The sequence below is a fragment of the Ictidomys tridecemlineatus genome, chromosome 3, assembly GCF_052094955.1.
Source record: "Ictidomys tridecemlineatus isolate mIctTri1 chromosome 3, mIctTri1.hap1, whole genome shotgun sequence".
In the NCBI taxonomy this organism is placed as follows: domain Eukaryota; kingdom Metazoa; phylum Chordata; class Mammalia; order Rodentia; family Sciuridae; genus Ictidomys; species Ictidomys tridecemlineatus.
The window spans coordinates 88,359,337-88,372,130 of record NC_135479.1 but is presented as its reverse complement, the minus strand read 5'-3'; the positions used below and the strand labels follow the sequence as shown (position 1 = coordinate 88,372,130).

The window sequence follows — 12,794 nt, the reverse complement described above, 5'->3', positions numbered from 1 at the left end:
GGAGCTTCAGTTTATTTAGGTAGAGAAACCATAAAAGTATATAAAACATTTAAATAATTGTACATAATAGAATATGTGAGTAGATACCAAAATCAGTCATACAAATAACAAATATTTTTCTGATATTAGCCAAGATAACAGAAGTAGAAGTCCAGAAATCATGGGTTTTGGGCAATCTTGAGTTTAAAACTTATGATTTCAAAAGTACTCTCTTCACAGCCAGGCATGATGGCACATGCTTGTAAACCCAGCAACTCAGAAGGCTGAGGCAGAAGGATTACAATTTCAAGGCCAGCCACAGCGACTTAGCAAGAAAAAAGATATAATGTTAAAAATAAAAGGACTGGGAATGTAGCTCAGTGGTAAAGCACCCTTGGATTTAATCTGTGGTACCCTCACCTCCCCCTAAAAAGGGTATCTCTGTGTGTCAGTTAAAATGTTGTAAAAGAAAAGAAAAATATATATTTATATATATTAGGATAGCGAGACTTAGTCAAGACTGCAGAGGTCTGGTAGATGTCTTGACGAAGGTGTAATAGCAAACCAAATTTGACAGCACATTAAAAAGATTCAGATTCACCATGATAAGTACAATTTATGCCAAGAGTGCAAGGTCAGATCAACAAAAGTAGATCTGCATATATGATATATCACATTAATAGAATGAAGGACAAAAAGCATATGATCTTCTGAACAGAGACAGAAAAAGCGTTTGACACATTTCAATTTCCTTTTGTGATAAAATCTCTCAAATGATTAGGGATAGAAGGAAGGTGCCCCCATATAAAAAGACCACCTATGACAAACCCACAGCAAAGTTCAAACTAAATGGTGAAACGTTTAAAGCTGCCATGTGTGGTGGTGCATGCTTACAATCCCAGTAACTCCAGAGGATGAGACAGGAGGATTTCATGTTCCAAGACAGTCTGAGCAACTTAGCAAGATCTTTTCTCAAAATTAAAAATCAGAAGGTCTGGGGATGTAACTTAATGGCAGAACATCCCTGGGTTCAATCACTATTTAAAAAAAAAAAAAAAAAGTTCAAAGATTTTCCTCTAAGATGAAGAACAAGACAAGGATGTAGAGTAATTACTCAAGAAAAAGAAATAAAAGAAACTTACATTGGAAATGAAAAGTTAAATTGTCCCTGTTTAGAGAACATTATTGTATGCATTGAAAATTCTAAAGGGCCCAACAAAAAGCTGTTAGTTTGAATGAATAAATGAATTTAGTTAAATTGTAGAATATAAAATCAGTGTACAAAAATCACTAGTATTTTTATATACTATCTGTAAAAGAAACAAAGAAAGAAATCCCACTTACAATACCTACCAAAAAAGTAAAATACTTAGGAATAAAAAGACATACATACACTGAAAGCTATACAATATTGATGAAAGAAATTGAAGATGACCCAAATAAATCACAGAATATCCTGTGTTCATACATTGTTAAATGTTGCTAAAATGTCCATACTACCAAAGTGATTTGCAGTCTATCAAAATTCCAATGGCATTTTCTGTGGAGATAGAAAAAAATCCTAAAATTCATGTGGAACTAAAGAACACAGAAAATCGCAAATAGCCAGAACAGTTTTGAGCAAGAAGAACAAAGATGGAGGCATCGAACAACTCAACTTCAAAATATACTATAAAATTATAGTAATTAATACTACATAGTACTGTAATAAAAATAGTCATACATAACAATGGAACAGAATAAAGAGCCCAGAAATAAATCCACACATTTATTGTCAGTTGATTTTCTACAAAGATGCCATAAATGTTGGGACAGCTGGATACCTGGTATCTACATATAGAAGAATGAACTTGGACCCTTATCTCACACCATAAAAAAAATCACCTCAAAATGGATTAAAGACTTAAATGTAAGACATAAAACTATAAAATTATGAAAAGAAAAAGCAGGGGAAAAGCTCCATGAAGCTGGTGTAGGCAGTTAATTTTGGGTTATGACCCTTTTCTTGCACAGGCAACAAAAGCAAATATAGACAAGTGGAATTACATCAACCTAAAAACCTTCTGCACAACCAGTGAAATAATCAACAAAGTGAAGAGGCAAACTGTGGAATGGGTGGAAATAATTGCAGACCATACATCTAAAAAGGAGTTAATAGCCAAACTATGTAAGGAACTCATAACCCTCAGTATTAAGAAAACAACTGAATTTTTAAATGGGCATAGGATCTGAATAGACATTGCTTAAAAGAACACATAAAATGGCCAACAGAGGTATATACAAAACACTGATATCATTCAACATCAGAAATGCAAATTTGTTACGATGGCTCTTTTGTTTTTTTGGTATCAGTAATTGAACTCAGGGAGACTTAACCACTGAGCCATATCCACAGCCCTTTTATATTTTATTTTGAGACAGAGTCTCACTAAACTGTTAAGGGATTTGCTAAATTGCTGAGGCTGGCTTTGAACTCATGATCCTCCTTCCTCAGCCTCCTGAGATGCTGGGATTAATAGGTATATGCCACCACACCCAGGTACAATGGCTTTCATTGAGATGTTTGTCAATTTAAATAAATAAAAATGTTTTATAAAAAACATCACAATGGCCAGGCTTGGTGGATTATACCTATAATCCCAGCGATTCAGGAGACTGAGGAAGAGAGATCACAAGTTTGAGGCCAGCTCCAGCAACTTGGTGAGGTCCTAAGCAACTTAGTGAAACCCAGTTTCAGAATAAAAATTACAAAGGGATGGGTTTGGCTTAGTGGTTAATCACCATTGGGTTCAATCCTGGTACCACAAACCCCGCCTCCCCCCCCAAAAAAAAACCTCTAGTGTATTCCTTTAAAAAAAAAAAAAAAACTGCCAGCTTTCTTAATTGGTAGTAAAATATCGAGAGAGGAAAATCCCCTCATTCTCATATGGCAACACAAAAGCACATATACTTCTGTCATAAAACTGTCCCTGCCCAGTTCTGAAAAAAATTTGTACACCCTGTTCGTAGCCGCATTATTCAGAGAAGCTAAAAGATGGAAGAAACTTAACATCCCATGAAAAGACAAACAGATAAGCAAAATGTGGTGTGTCCATACAATGGAATAGTATTTAAAAAGGAGGAAATTCTGACACATGGTACAACGTGGGTGAACCTTCAGGACATAAATGTGCTAAATGAAATAAACCATTCACAGAAAGACAAATAGTATATGATTCCTCTTAAATGAGGTGCCCTAGAGTACTCAAATTCACAGATCGAAGAAGAATAATGATTGTCAGGGGCTGAGGGGAGGGAGTATTTGATAGGTATCTAGTTTCAGTTGGGGAAGATGAAGAATTTCTAAAGATGTATGATGGTGATAGTTACACAACAATGTGAATGTACAACTGAACTATATGCTTAAAAATGGTAAAGATGACAAACTTAATGTTACGTATATTTTGCATAATAAAATACTTTTGGATAAAATATACTGATGTCTAGGTCTCAAAAATTATTTTCATTAAAGAGAGAATGTACTAATTTTTCACAGATTTAACAAGAAACAGGATTGAGTGGTTTGTTTATGGAATCATGAGGAAACTAGACTAGCTGAAAATTGTATACTGGTAAATAGGAGACTAAGACTGGAAAATTACAAAGATAAAGGACTGGACACTTGAATCCCAGAAGAATAATTCAAATAGTCTTCATAGATAGATTGTCAGTTCCTGTTTTTGAACAGAGGAGCATGATAAAACCAAAATTTCAATCCAGAATGCATTGAAGGGAAGAAATGTAGAATTGGGGCGAATGAATCATTGTAATCAAATAGAATGATTTTGCTTGACTTAGGCTTATGGCCATGAAATGCAAATGAAGGGACCCATCCTAAGGACAATTTGAAAGAAGTATTGATAGGACTTTGATTAGATTAAAACCTGTATAATTTTTGGTGCAGGCAATACAGAGCTAAGTGAGGAATGTAGTAGAAAAAAAAAAAAAGAAGGCAGGAGTCAAAAATAACCCCTACTAGGAAGAAATATTAATACCATAATTTTGTGAGAAAGCTATGTGTAGCTGAAATGATTGGTTTAAGTCTTTACCTTTTTTTTCTGCCCAAGGAATTAATTTCTTTTTCTTTTTTATTGATGCATTATAATTGTATATAACAATAGGATTTGTTGTTGCATATTCATATATGCTGTCTTTACATTTTAACTCATGTAACATAAGAAAGAGCACTATGTTAATAACATTTCTTGTCTATATAATTGTAGATCTTTACAGTATGGAAATCAATTCATATATCAGTCAATGCCACGAATGTTGTCACTATGGCTTGATTTTGGTGCTAAGGCATACGAATGGGAAAAAGGTACATGTCTTAATGTAAATATTTTAAGGGATTAGAAAGACATAACTTTGTTTTAAAAGTCAGCTTTGACTTGACAGTCTAATTTACCAAAAGCTAAAAATTATTTTGGTAATTAATATATAAGTTTGAGCAGGAAACTGAAAAAGAAAGGGAAAGATTAATCATAGAGTTTTAAAGTAATTGAATTGCAATGAAATTCTGATCATTTCTTGATGAACACATTGAAAGATGTTAGTTTAAAGAAAAAAATTTACTTAACCCTAAAAGTTACAATGAACAGTGAAAATTAATGGCTCTTGGCCCTGAATGTTTTTCCTACTTGGATAGAGACAACTCTCTTCAATTTGACAGGTGCTTTGGCTTTGGGCAAGGGAATGATATATTTTAAAGCTATTATTAAAACAATAGCTTGAGAAATGAACTGATAGTCTTTTCTTCTGTATGGTCTTTCAAACTTTCTTCTAGCTGGCCGTTCTGATCGTGTGCAAATGAGAAATGACTTGGCTAAAATAAATAAAGTTATCACGGAACACACAAACCAGTTAGCTCCATATCAATTTTTGACTGCTTTTTCACAATTAATCTCTCGAATCTGTCATTCTTATGATGAAGTTTTTGTTGTCTTGATGGAAATAATAGCCAAAGTGTTTCTGGCCTATCCTCAGCAAGCAATGTGGATGATGACAGCTGTATCAAAGGTATATATTAATCACTATAGTATCTTTCACTATTTTATATTACATTGGTTATTTAATACTATGTAGAACAAATATTAGATGAGTAATATTTGGTTACTTTTTAAAAAGAAAAATTATAGCAAAATACCTTATTTTAATATTTGAAGATATTTACTATATGTAATGAAGTAACTAATATGCTTAAGAGCTAAGAATTAAGTTTTCTTTATGAAGTCTAATAAACTGTTCAGTAAACAGTTTTTTCCCAAGTGTTTTAACCTAAACTACAAAGACTATTATACTAAAGACTATTGTATTATTAGTGGAACATTTAAGTTGATTAATATATTTAATAAGTAAATATTTTAGAAAACACACAGAAATGTAAGATGAAAATTAAAATTCATACCTTCTGCCATTTCTATTTATATCCATACCTTCATACATTTCTATGTATATTTTCTAAGCATATTTTAATACATTCGAATTACATTGGCAATTTCACATTTGAAAATACATTTTTAGTAATTGTATAAAATTCCAAAATAGATTCCTATAAATTTTTATTTAGTTGATCACTAAGGTTATTTTTATTTTTTTGCTATTATATTACATCTAGACATGCTTTATATTTATCCTTATTTCTGATTGTTTCTTCAATGTAGATCCCCAAAAGAAAATGTACCAGGTCCTAGGATGACAACATTTTTATGGCTTTGATGGCATTGTCAAATTTATTTCCAAGAATTTTTTATCAGTATAAACTCACATGATGGGTACTTTTTAGGTTGATTTTTGTCAATGAAAAATTTTGTTATCCTTTTTAGGTCTTAATTACATTTAATTTTTTTTTTTTTAACAGTCTTCGTATCCCATGCGTGTGAACAGATGCAAGGAAATCCTAAAGAAAGCTATTAGTATGAAAAAGTCTTTAGAAAAGTTTGTTGGAGATGCAACTCGATTAACAGACAAGCTTCTAGAATTGTGCAACAAACCGGTACTGTCATAAATCTTATTGCTTACAGATCATTGTGTTAGATGGTTTTATATAAAGCTTACATATGATTTCAATCTGATTTTCTTTTATCTGATTAACTAAATTAAAATAAAATTCTAAAATGTGTGGGATACACATATATAAAAATGCACCAAATTGTGTACTTTAAATACAAGCATACAGACACACATACATTTATTTAATTTTATTCATTTTTGTTGTACTGGCTTTCAAACTCAGGACCTTAAGCATGCTTAGGCAAGCATTCTACCATGAGGCTACATCTCTACCCTCCATAAGATTTATCTTAATAAACTTTAAAAAAATTTCTAACTTATGTTTGTCTTCCAAATATCCTCTAAGTTTCTGAAAATTCTTAATATGAATTTTCTGAGAGTAGATTATCCATATTTATCAAAAGTAATTTTGAGAATATAAAATGATCCACAAAAATCTAAGTGTGTAAATTCAGCTATTTATGGTAGTCTGTTATATTCTGCCATATCTTTAAAACTTTGATAGCTCAGGATGTATTTCAGTGCCTGTGAAGGGGCAGACACTATAGTTTTAAGGAAAACAAAGGGGAGTAAGACTTCTTCTCCTGCCTTGAGGTGTCCAAAGATGATTATTATCTGGAATAGTAAGTACTGCTTCGAGTAGACTTGTGACCGAAGTAAGAACATGGTTACAAAATCTGCCTAAGGAATTAGTGGAAAAAACCTGGAGAATATGTAGGAAAGGTAAGAGTATGTGGGAGGGGGTGGTTATAAAAAGGGAGAGACTAGCATTAATTGATAGATTTTACTTTGAAATACACTGAAAGTCTATAAAATGTTTCTAGGTAAAAAGATATAGATTACCCTGTTTGCCATCTTCATGAATTCTTTTTCATGTGATGTGCTTGACATTATCAAAACACCATGTTATGATGATCACTAACATTTGTTACACACTGTTAGAATTGCTTTCAGTGTATTGGTTTCCACTTCTTTATCTGCAACTTCATGGCAAGCTACACTTAGAAACTCCAAATTGTTCAGGCTTTTAAAGTGTATATACTTTACTCTTATATCACCACTGAGAGTAATGCATTGGAGTATCCCATAATCAAACACATAGCTGTTTCTGCTGTAAAATGCATTCATTTTTATGTGAGAATTTCAGGTATCATTTTGTAAACAAATGAGATTTGGTACCAAACACAAAACAAAAATTTGATTTACAGATCTTTTTGAATGTTCTTTTTTTCTAATGCCTGATAATAGATTGTAAACTTCTGTTATCTCCTTTAGTCATTACACAGTCCTGTGATGTACTGTTATTATTGATGAGGTAAAAGAGAGATTAAAATGAGATGATTAGAAATTCTTAGAAAAGTAACTGGACACAGTTATGAGGCTTTTAGGAGGATCACCTGAACCTAGTAGGTTGAGGCCAGTCTTGGAAATAGAGCCAAGACCATCTCAAAAAAAAAAAAAAAATATGTAGAAAACTGTGCGCAGCTTAGTTCATGTAATTAAGATAGTGTATAAGTGAAATGTTTGTTGTGGTAGAAGTTAAATGTTCTATAATTCAAGGTACACAGAGAAATTAAAATGGACCGTTTCTTTTTTTCCAGGTTGATGGAAGTAGTTCCGTATTAAGCATGAGCACTCATTTCAAAATGCTTAAAAGGCTGGTAGAAGAAGCAACATTCAGTGAAATCCTCATTCCTTTACAGTCTGTCATGATACCTACTCTTCCTTCAATTCTGGGTGCCCATGCTAATCATGAGCCATTTCCTGGGCATTGGGCCTATATTGCAGGCTTTGATGATATGGTAAACTTCAAAGTGACTGGAAATAAATTTGAAACTGTTTTGTACTGATGGTATAAAATCCAGTGATAAAAATTTCTTTTTCAGCCTAATGATTTAACTTTTCTCATGCTTGTATTGTTAAGACTGTAATCTTTTTTTCCATGATTTGATTTTTTCATATTCTCTTTTATCCTAAAAATGAAGAGAAAGAACAAAATACAGGTTTTGTTTATTTCATAGAAGGAAATGAAATTCAGCTAGTAAGAACATGTTTTTTTTTTTTAGTATAAAATATGGTTATAAATCTATGATTTTTTTAAATAAATGGTACTAAGTACTTCTAAATAAATACTATTTTTACCATTTATTTTTTAATTTTTTAAATTTTTTTAAATTATTAGTTGTTCAAAACATTACAAAGCTCTTGACATATCGTATTTCACACATTTGATTCACGCGGATTATGAACTCCCATTTTTACCCTGTATACAAATTGCAGATTCACATCGGTTACACATCCACTTTTTTACATACTACCATACTAGTGTATGTTGTATTCTGCTGCCTTTCCTATCCTTTCCTATCCTCCCCTCCCCTCCCATGTTCTCTCTACCCCATCATTTCTCTCTCTCGTTTTTTTTCCCCTTTCCCCTCACTTCCTCTTATATGTAATTTTGTATAACAATGAGGGTCTCCTTCCTTTACCATGCAATTTCCCTTCTCTCTCCCTTTCCCTCCCCCCTCTCATCCCTGTTTAATGGTGATCTTCTTCTCATGTTCTTCCTCCCTGCTCTGTTCTTAGTTGCTCTCCTTATATCAAAGATGACATTTGGCATTTGTTTTTTAGGGACTGGCTAGCTTCACTTAGCATAATCTGCTCTAGTGCCATTTATTTCCCTGCAAATGCCATGATTTTGTAATTTTTTAGTGCTGAGTAGTACTCCATTGTGTATAAATGCCACATTTTTTTTTATCCATTCATCTATTGAAGGGCATCTAGGTTGGTTCCACAGTCTAGCTATTGTGAATTGTGCTGCTATGAACATCATTGTATCAGCATCCCTATAGTACGCTCTTTTAAGGTCTTTAGGGAATAGTCCAAGAAGGGAAATAGCTGGGTCAAATGGTGGTTCCATTCCCAGCTTTCCAAGGAATCTCCATACTGCTTTCCAAATTGGCCGCACCAATTTGCAGTCCCACCAACAATGAACAAGTGTACCCTTTTCCCCACATCCTCGCCAGCACTTGTTGTTGTTTGACTTCCTAATGGCTGCCAATCTTACTGGAGTGAGATGGTATCTTAAGGTGGTTTTGATTTGCATTTCTCTGACTACTAGAGATGGTGAGCTTTTTTTCATGTACTTGTTGATTGATTGTATGTCCTCCTCTGAGAAGTCTCTGTTCAGGTCCTTGGCCCATTTGTTGATTGGGTTATTTGTTATCTTATTGTTTAATTTTTTGAGTTCTTTGTATACTCTGGATATTAGGGCTCTATCTGAAGTGTGAGGAGTAAAAATTTGTTCCCAGGATGTAGGCTCCCTATTTACCTCTCTTATTGTTTCTCTTGCTGAGGAAAAACTTTTTAGTTTGAGTAAGTCCCATTTGTTGATTCTTGTTATTAACTCTTGTGCTATGGGTGTCCTATTAAGGAATTTGGAGCCCGACCCCACAATAGGTAGACCGGAGCCAACTTTTTCTTCTATCAGACGCAGAGTCTCTGATTTGATATAAAGCTCCTTGATCCATTTTGAGTTAAATTTTGTGCATGGTGAAAGAAGGGGATTCAGTTTCATTTTGTTGCATATGGATTTCCAGTTTTCCCAGCACCATTTGTTGAAGATGCTATCCTTCCTCCATTGCATGCTTTTAGCCCCTTTATCAAATATAAGATAGTTGTAACTTTGTGGATTGGTCTCTGTGTCCTCTATTCTGTACCATTGGTCCACCAGCCTGTTTTGGTACCAGTACCATGCTGTTTTTGTTATTATTGCTCCGTAGTATAGTTTGAAATCTGGTATCACTATACCACTTGATTCACACTTCCTGCTTAGAGTTGCTTTTGCTATTCTGGGTCTTTTATTTTTCCATATGAATTTCATGATTGCTTTATCTATTTCTACAAGAAGTGCCATTGGGAGTTTGATTGGCATTGCATTAAACCTATAGAGAACTTTTGGTAATATCGCCATTTTGATGATGTTAGTTCTACCTCTCCATGAACAGGGTATATTTTTCCATCTTCTAAGATCTTCTTCTATTTCTCTCTTTAGGGATTTGTAGTTTTCATTGTATAAATCTTTCACCTAAATAAATACTTTTGAGAGCTATATTTATTCCATAGTTTTTAGACTCAGGACATTTGTCCACTGCTTTCATAGCCTGTTACCAAACCATATAATGCATGATTACTATCATAGTAGTGCTTTGTTTTTAACTTAAACAATATTGTTCATGGTATTTACTTACCATGTTTACTCACCTCATTAGGTAGACTTGATTTTAGAGAAGGTTTTTTTTTTTTTTTAAGAGAATTATAATTGTACATGTATTGGGTTTCTTTTGACAAAATTATACATATGAAGACCTGTCCTGTAATGCCAGCAGCTTGGGAAGTAGAGGCAGGAGGATCAGGAGTTCAAAGCCAGTAAAAGCAAGGCACTAAGAAATTCAGTGAGAACCTGTCTCTAAATAAAATACAAAATAGGGCTGGGGATGTGGCTTAGTGGTCAGGTGCCCCTGAGTTTATCCCTGGTACATATCACTACCACCAAAAATAATTATACATATGAGGAATAATAATATTGGAAAACAGTCAAAATATTAATTAAGGAAATGATTACAAAGAGAAAAACCCCCATCCTATTAAAGGAATCAGTACTCTCTCCATTTCACCCACTCACTGAAGGTTTAATACAAAGTGCTCCACTCTTGGCATCCCTGGCCACAGTCCCTTTAAATTACTGGTAGACACACCAGCTTATGTACAAGCCTTCATTTATTTTTGATTGCTACTTTCTACAGATACATAAAGATGAAATTCCCTTTGGTATATTTATATATGTATATAACATGATATTGTTGGATTTGTTTGATATTTCTTTGCCTTTGAGAAAGTTCTTTTTTAAAAAATCAAATTCCTTTAAACCATTGAAACTTTTTTGAAGACAGGTCCTAAAAAATATATTTAAACATTTTTTTAACATTGTGACTGCTTTGAAGGAAACTGCATAAATTTGCTAACTACTCTTTTACTTTATATTTATTCCTAATGGGTGAAATTATTATGTCTTTATTTATATGCGACTATCCTTTTTTAGATCATAAATAATTAAAAGAATTTGTTAAAATACAAATTTACTACAAAAATGCCCAGTTAGATCTTATTTATTTATTTATTTGGTACCAGGGATTGAACCCAGGGGCACTTAACCACTGAGCCACATCCACAGCCTGCTTTTTTTACATTTTATTTTGAGACAAGTTCTCACTAAGTTGTTTAGGGCCTCTCAAATTTGCTGAGGCTGACTTTGAATTGGCAGTCTCCTCCTGCCACAGCCTTCCTGAACTACTGAGATTACAGGCATACACCACCACACTTGGTTTACATCATTTTTATTTTACATAACTCAATATCTATAATATGTAGACATTAAACAGAATTTTGGCCTTAATTTTTATGTAGAACTTATCATCTTTTAGGTGGAAATTCTTGCTTCTCTTCAGAAACCAAAGAAGATCTCTTTAAAAGGCTCAGATGGAAAATTCTACATCATGATGTGTAAGCCAAAAGATGATCTAAGAAAGGATTGTAGACTAATGGAATTCAATTCCCTGATTAATAAGGTTTGGAGATGTTTTCTTTTATTATCAGAATTACTCTCAGTATATAATGCTTCTCATTATACAGATGGATCACTCTTAAAAAGAAGGAATGATCATTGTGTGACTTTTTCATTTTTTAAAAAGTATGATTTAAATGTTCAAAACATAAAATTTACCATTTTAACCATTTTTAAGAGTTTAGTGCTCTTAGGTACTTTCTTTCTTTTTTTTTTTTTTTAAATTAACTAATTGGTAGACCTTTATTTTATTTATTTATATGTGGTGCTGAGGATGGAACTCAGTGCCTCACACATACCAGGTAAGTGTGCTACTACTGAGCCCCAGCCCCAGCCCCTTAGGTACTTTCATATTGTTTTGCAACCATTACTGTTATCCCCTTCCAGAACTTTTAAATTTTCTTAAATTGAAACTATTTTTTAAACGGTAATTCCCCATTCCCCGCCAGTCTCTAGCAACTGCCATTCTATTTGCTATCTGCATTGATTTGACCACTGTGAGTACATCATGTAAGTAGAAATCACATAGTATTTGCCCTTTTGTGACTGGCTTATTACACTTGGCATTATATCTTCAAGGTTCAGAATTTCCAGACTGAATAATATCTCATTGTATATCTAGTTTACATTTACTTTATCCTTTGATGAACACTTGATTTGCTTCCTTTTTGGCTATTGTGAATAATGTTCCTTTGAATATGTGTATACTATTATCTATTTAAGTCCCTGTGTTCAGTCTTTTGAGTATATACATATAAGTAAAATTGCCTGTTTCACTTAATTAATTTTTGGGATCACGTCATGAATTGGTGTCACATATATTGGAGAAATGTTCTACCTCATCCCTAGCCTGTTTTACTTAATTATTAATTAGAAAATTGCTTTTTTATAGAAAAAATAAAATACTAAGTTGAAAATATTTCCTATTTAATGATTAAGTTGTCAATGTATGCCTTTTCTATCAGATTTATTGGGTGTTATGTTTCAACACAAGGATGAAAAGTTAGTTTCTGTTTTGATCACCTCACTGATAAAAGCTAATAATTAGGGGTTTTTTTTTTCAGTTTTTTTTTTTCAGTTTTTTTTTTTTTTTTAAAGAGAGAGTGAGAGAGGAGAGAGAGAGTGAGAGAGAGAGAGAGAATTT

At 33.0% G+C, this 12,794-nt stretch overlaps 1 protein-coding gene across 7 annotated transcripts in view; it reads left to right on the top strand.

The window, feature by feature from the left end:
- Atr (ATR checkpoint kinase) overlaps window positions 1-12,794 on the top strand; it is a 104,520-nt gene that overhangs the window by 75,853 nt on the left and 15,873 nt on the right. For all 7 annotated transcript variants that reach the window (XR_005726716.2, XM_078043444.1, XM_005328040.5 and 4 more), the window contains 5 exons: window positions 4,242-4,339; window positions 4,805-5,037; window positions 5,879-6,013; window positions 7,632-7,832; window positions 11,511-11,654. Coding sequence is in view for 6 of the 7 variants with exons in the window: in XM_078043444.1 (XP_077899570.1) it covers window positions 4,242-4,339; window positions 4,805-5,037; window positions 5,879-6,013; window positions 7,632-7,832; window positions 11,511-11,654 (811 nt within the window). In the remaining variant the exon portion in view is untranslated. The remainder of the gene's footprint in view (window positions 1-4,241; window positions 4,340-4,804; window positions 5,038-5,878; window positions 6,014-7,631; window positions 7,833-11,510; window positions 11,655-12,794) is intronic.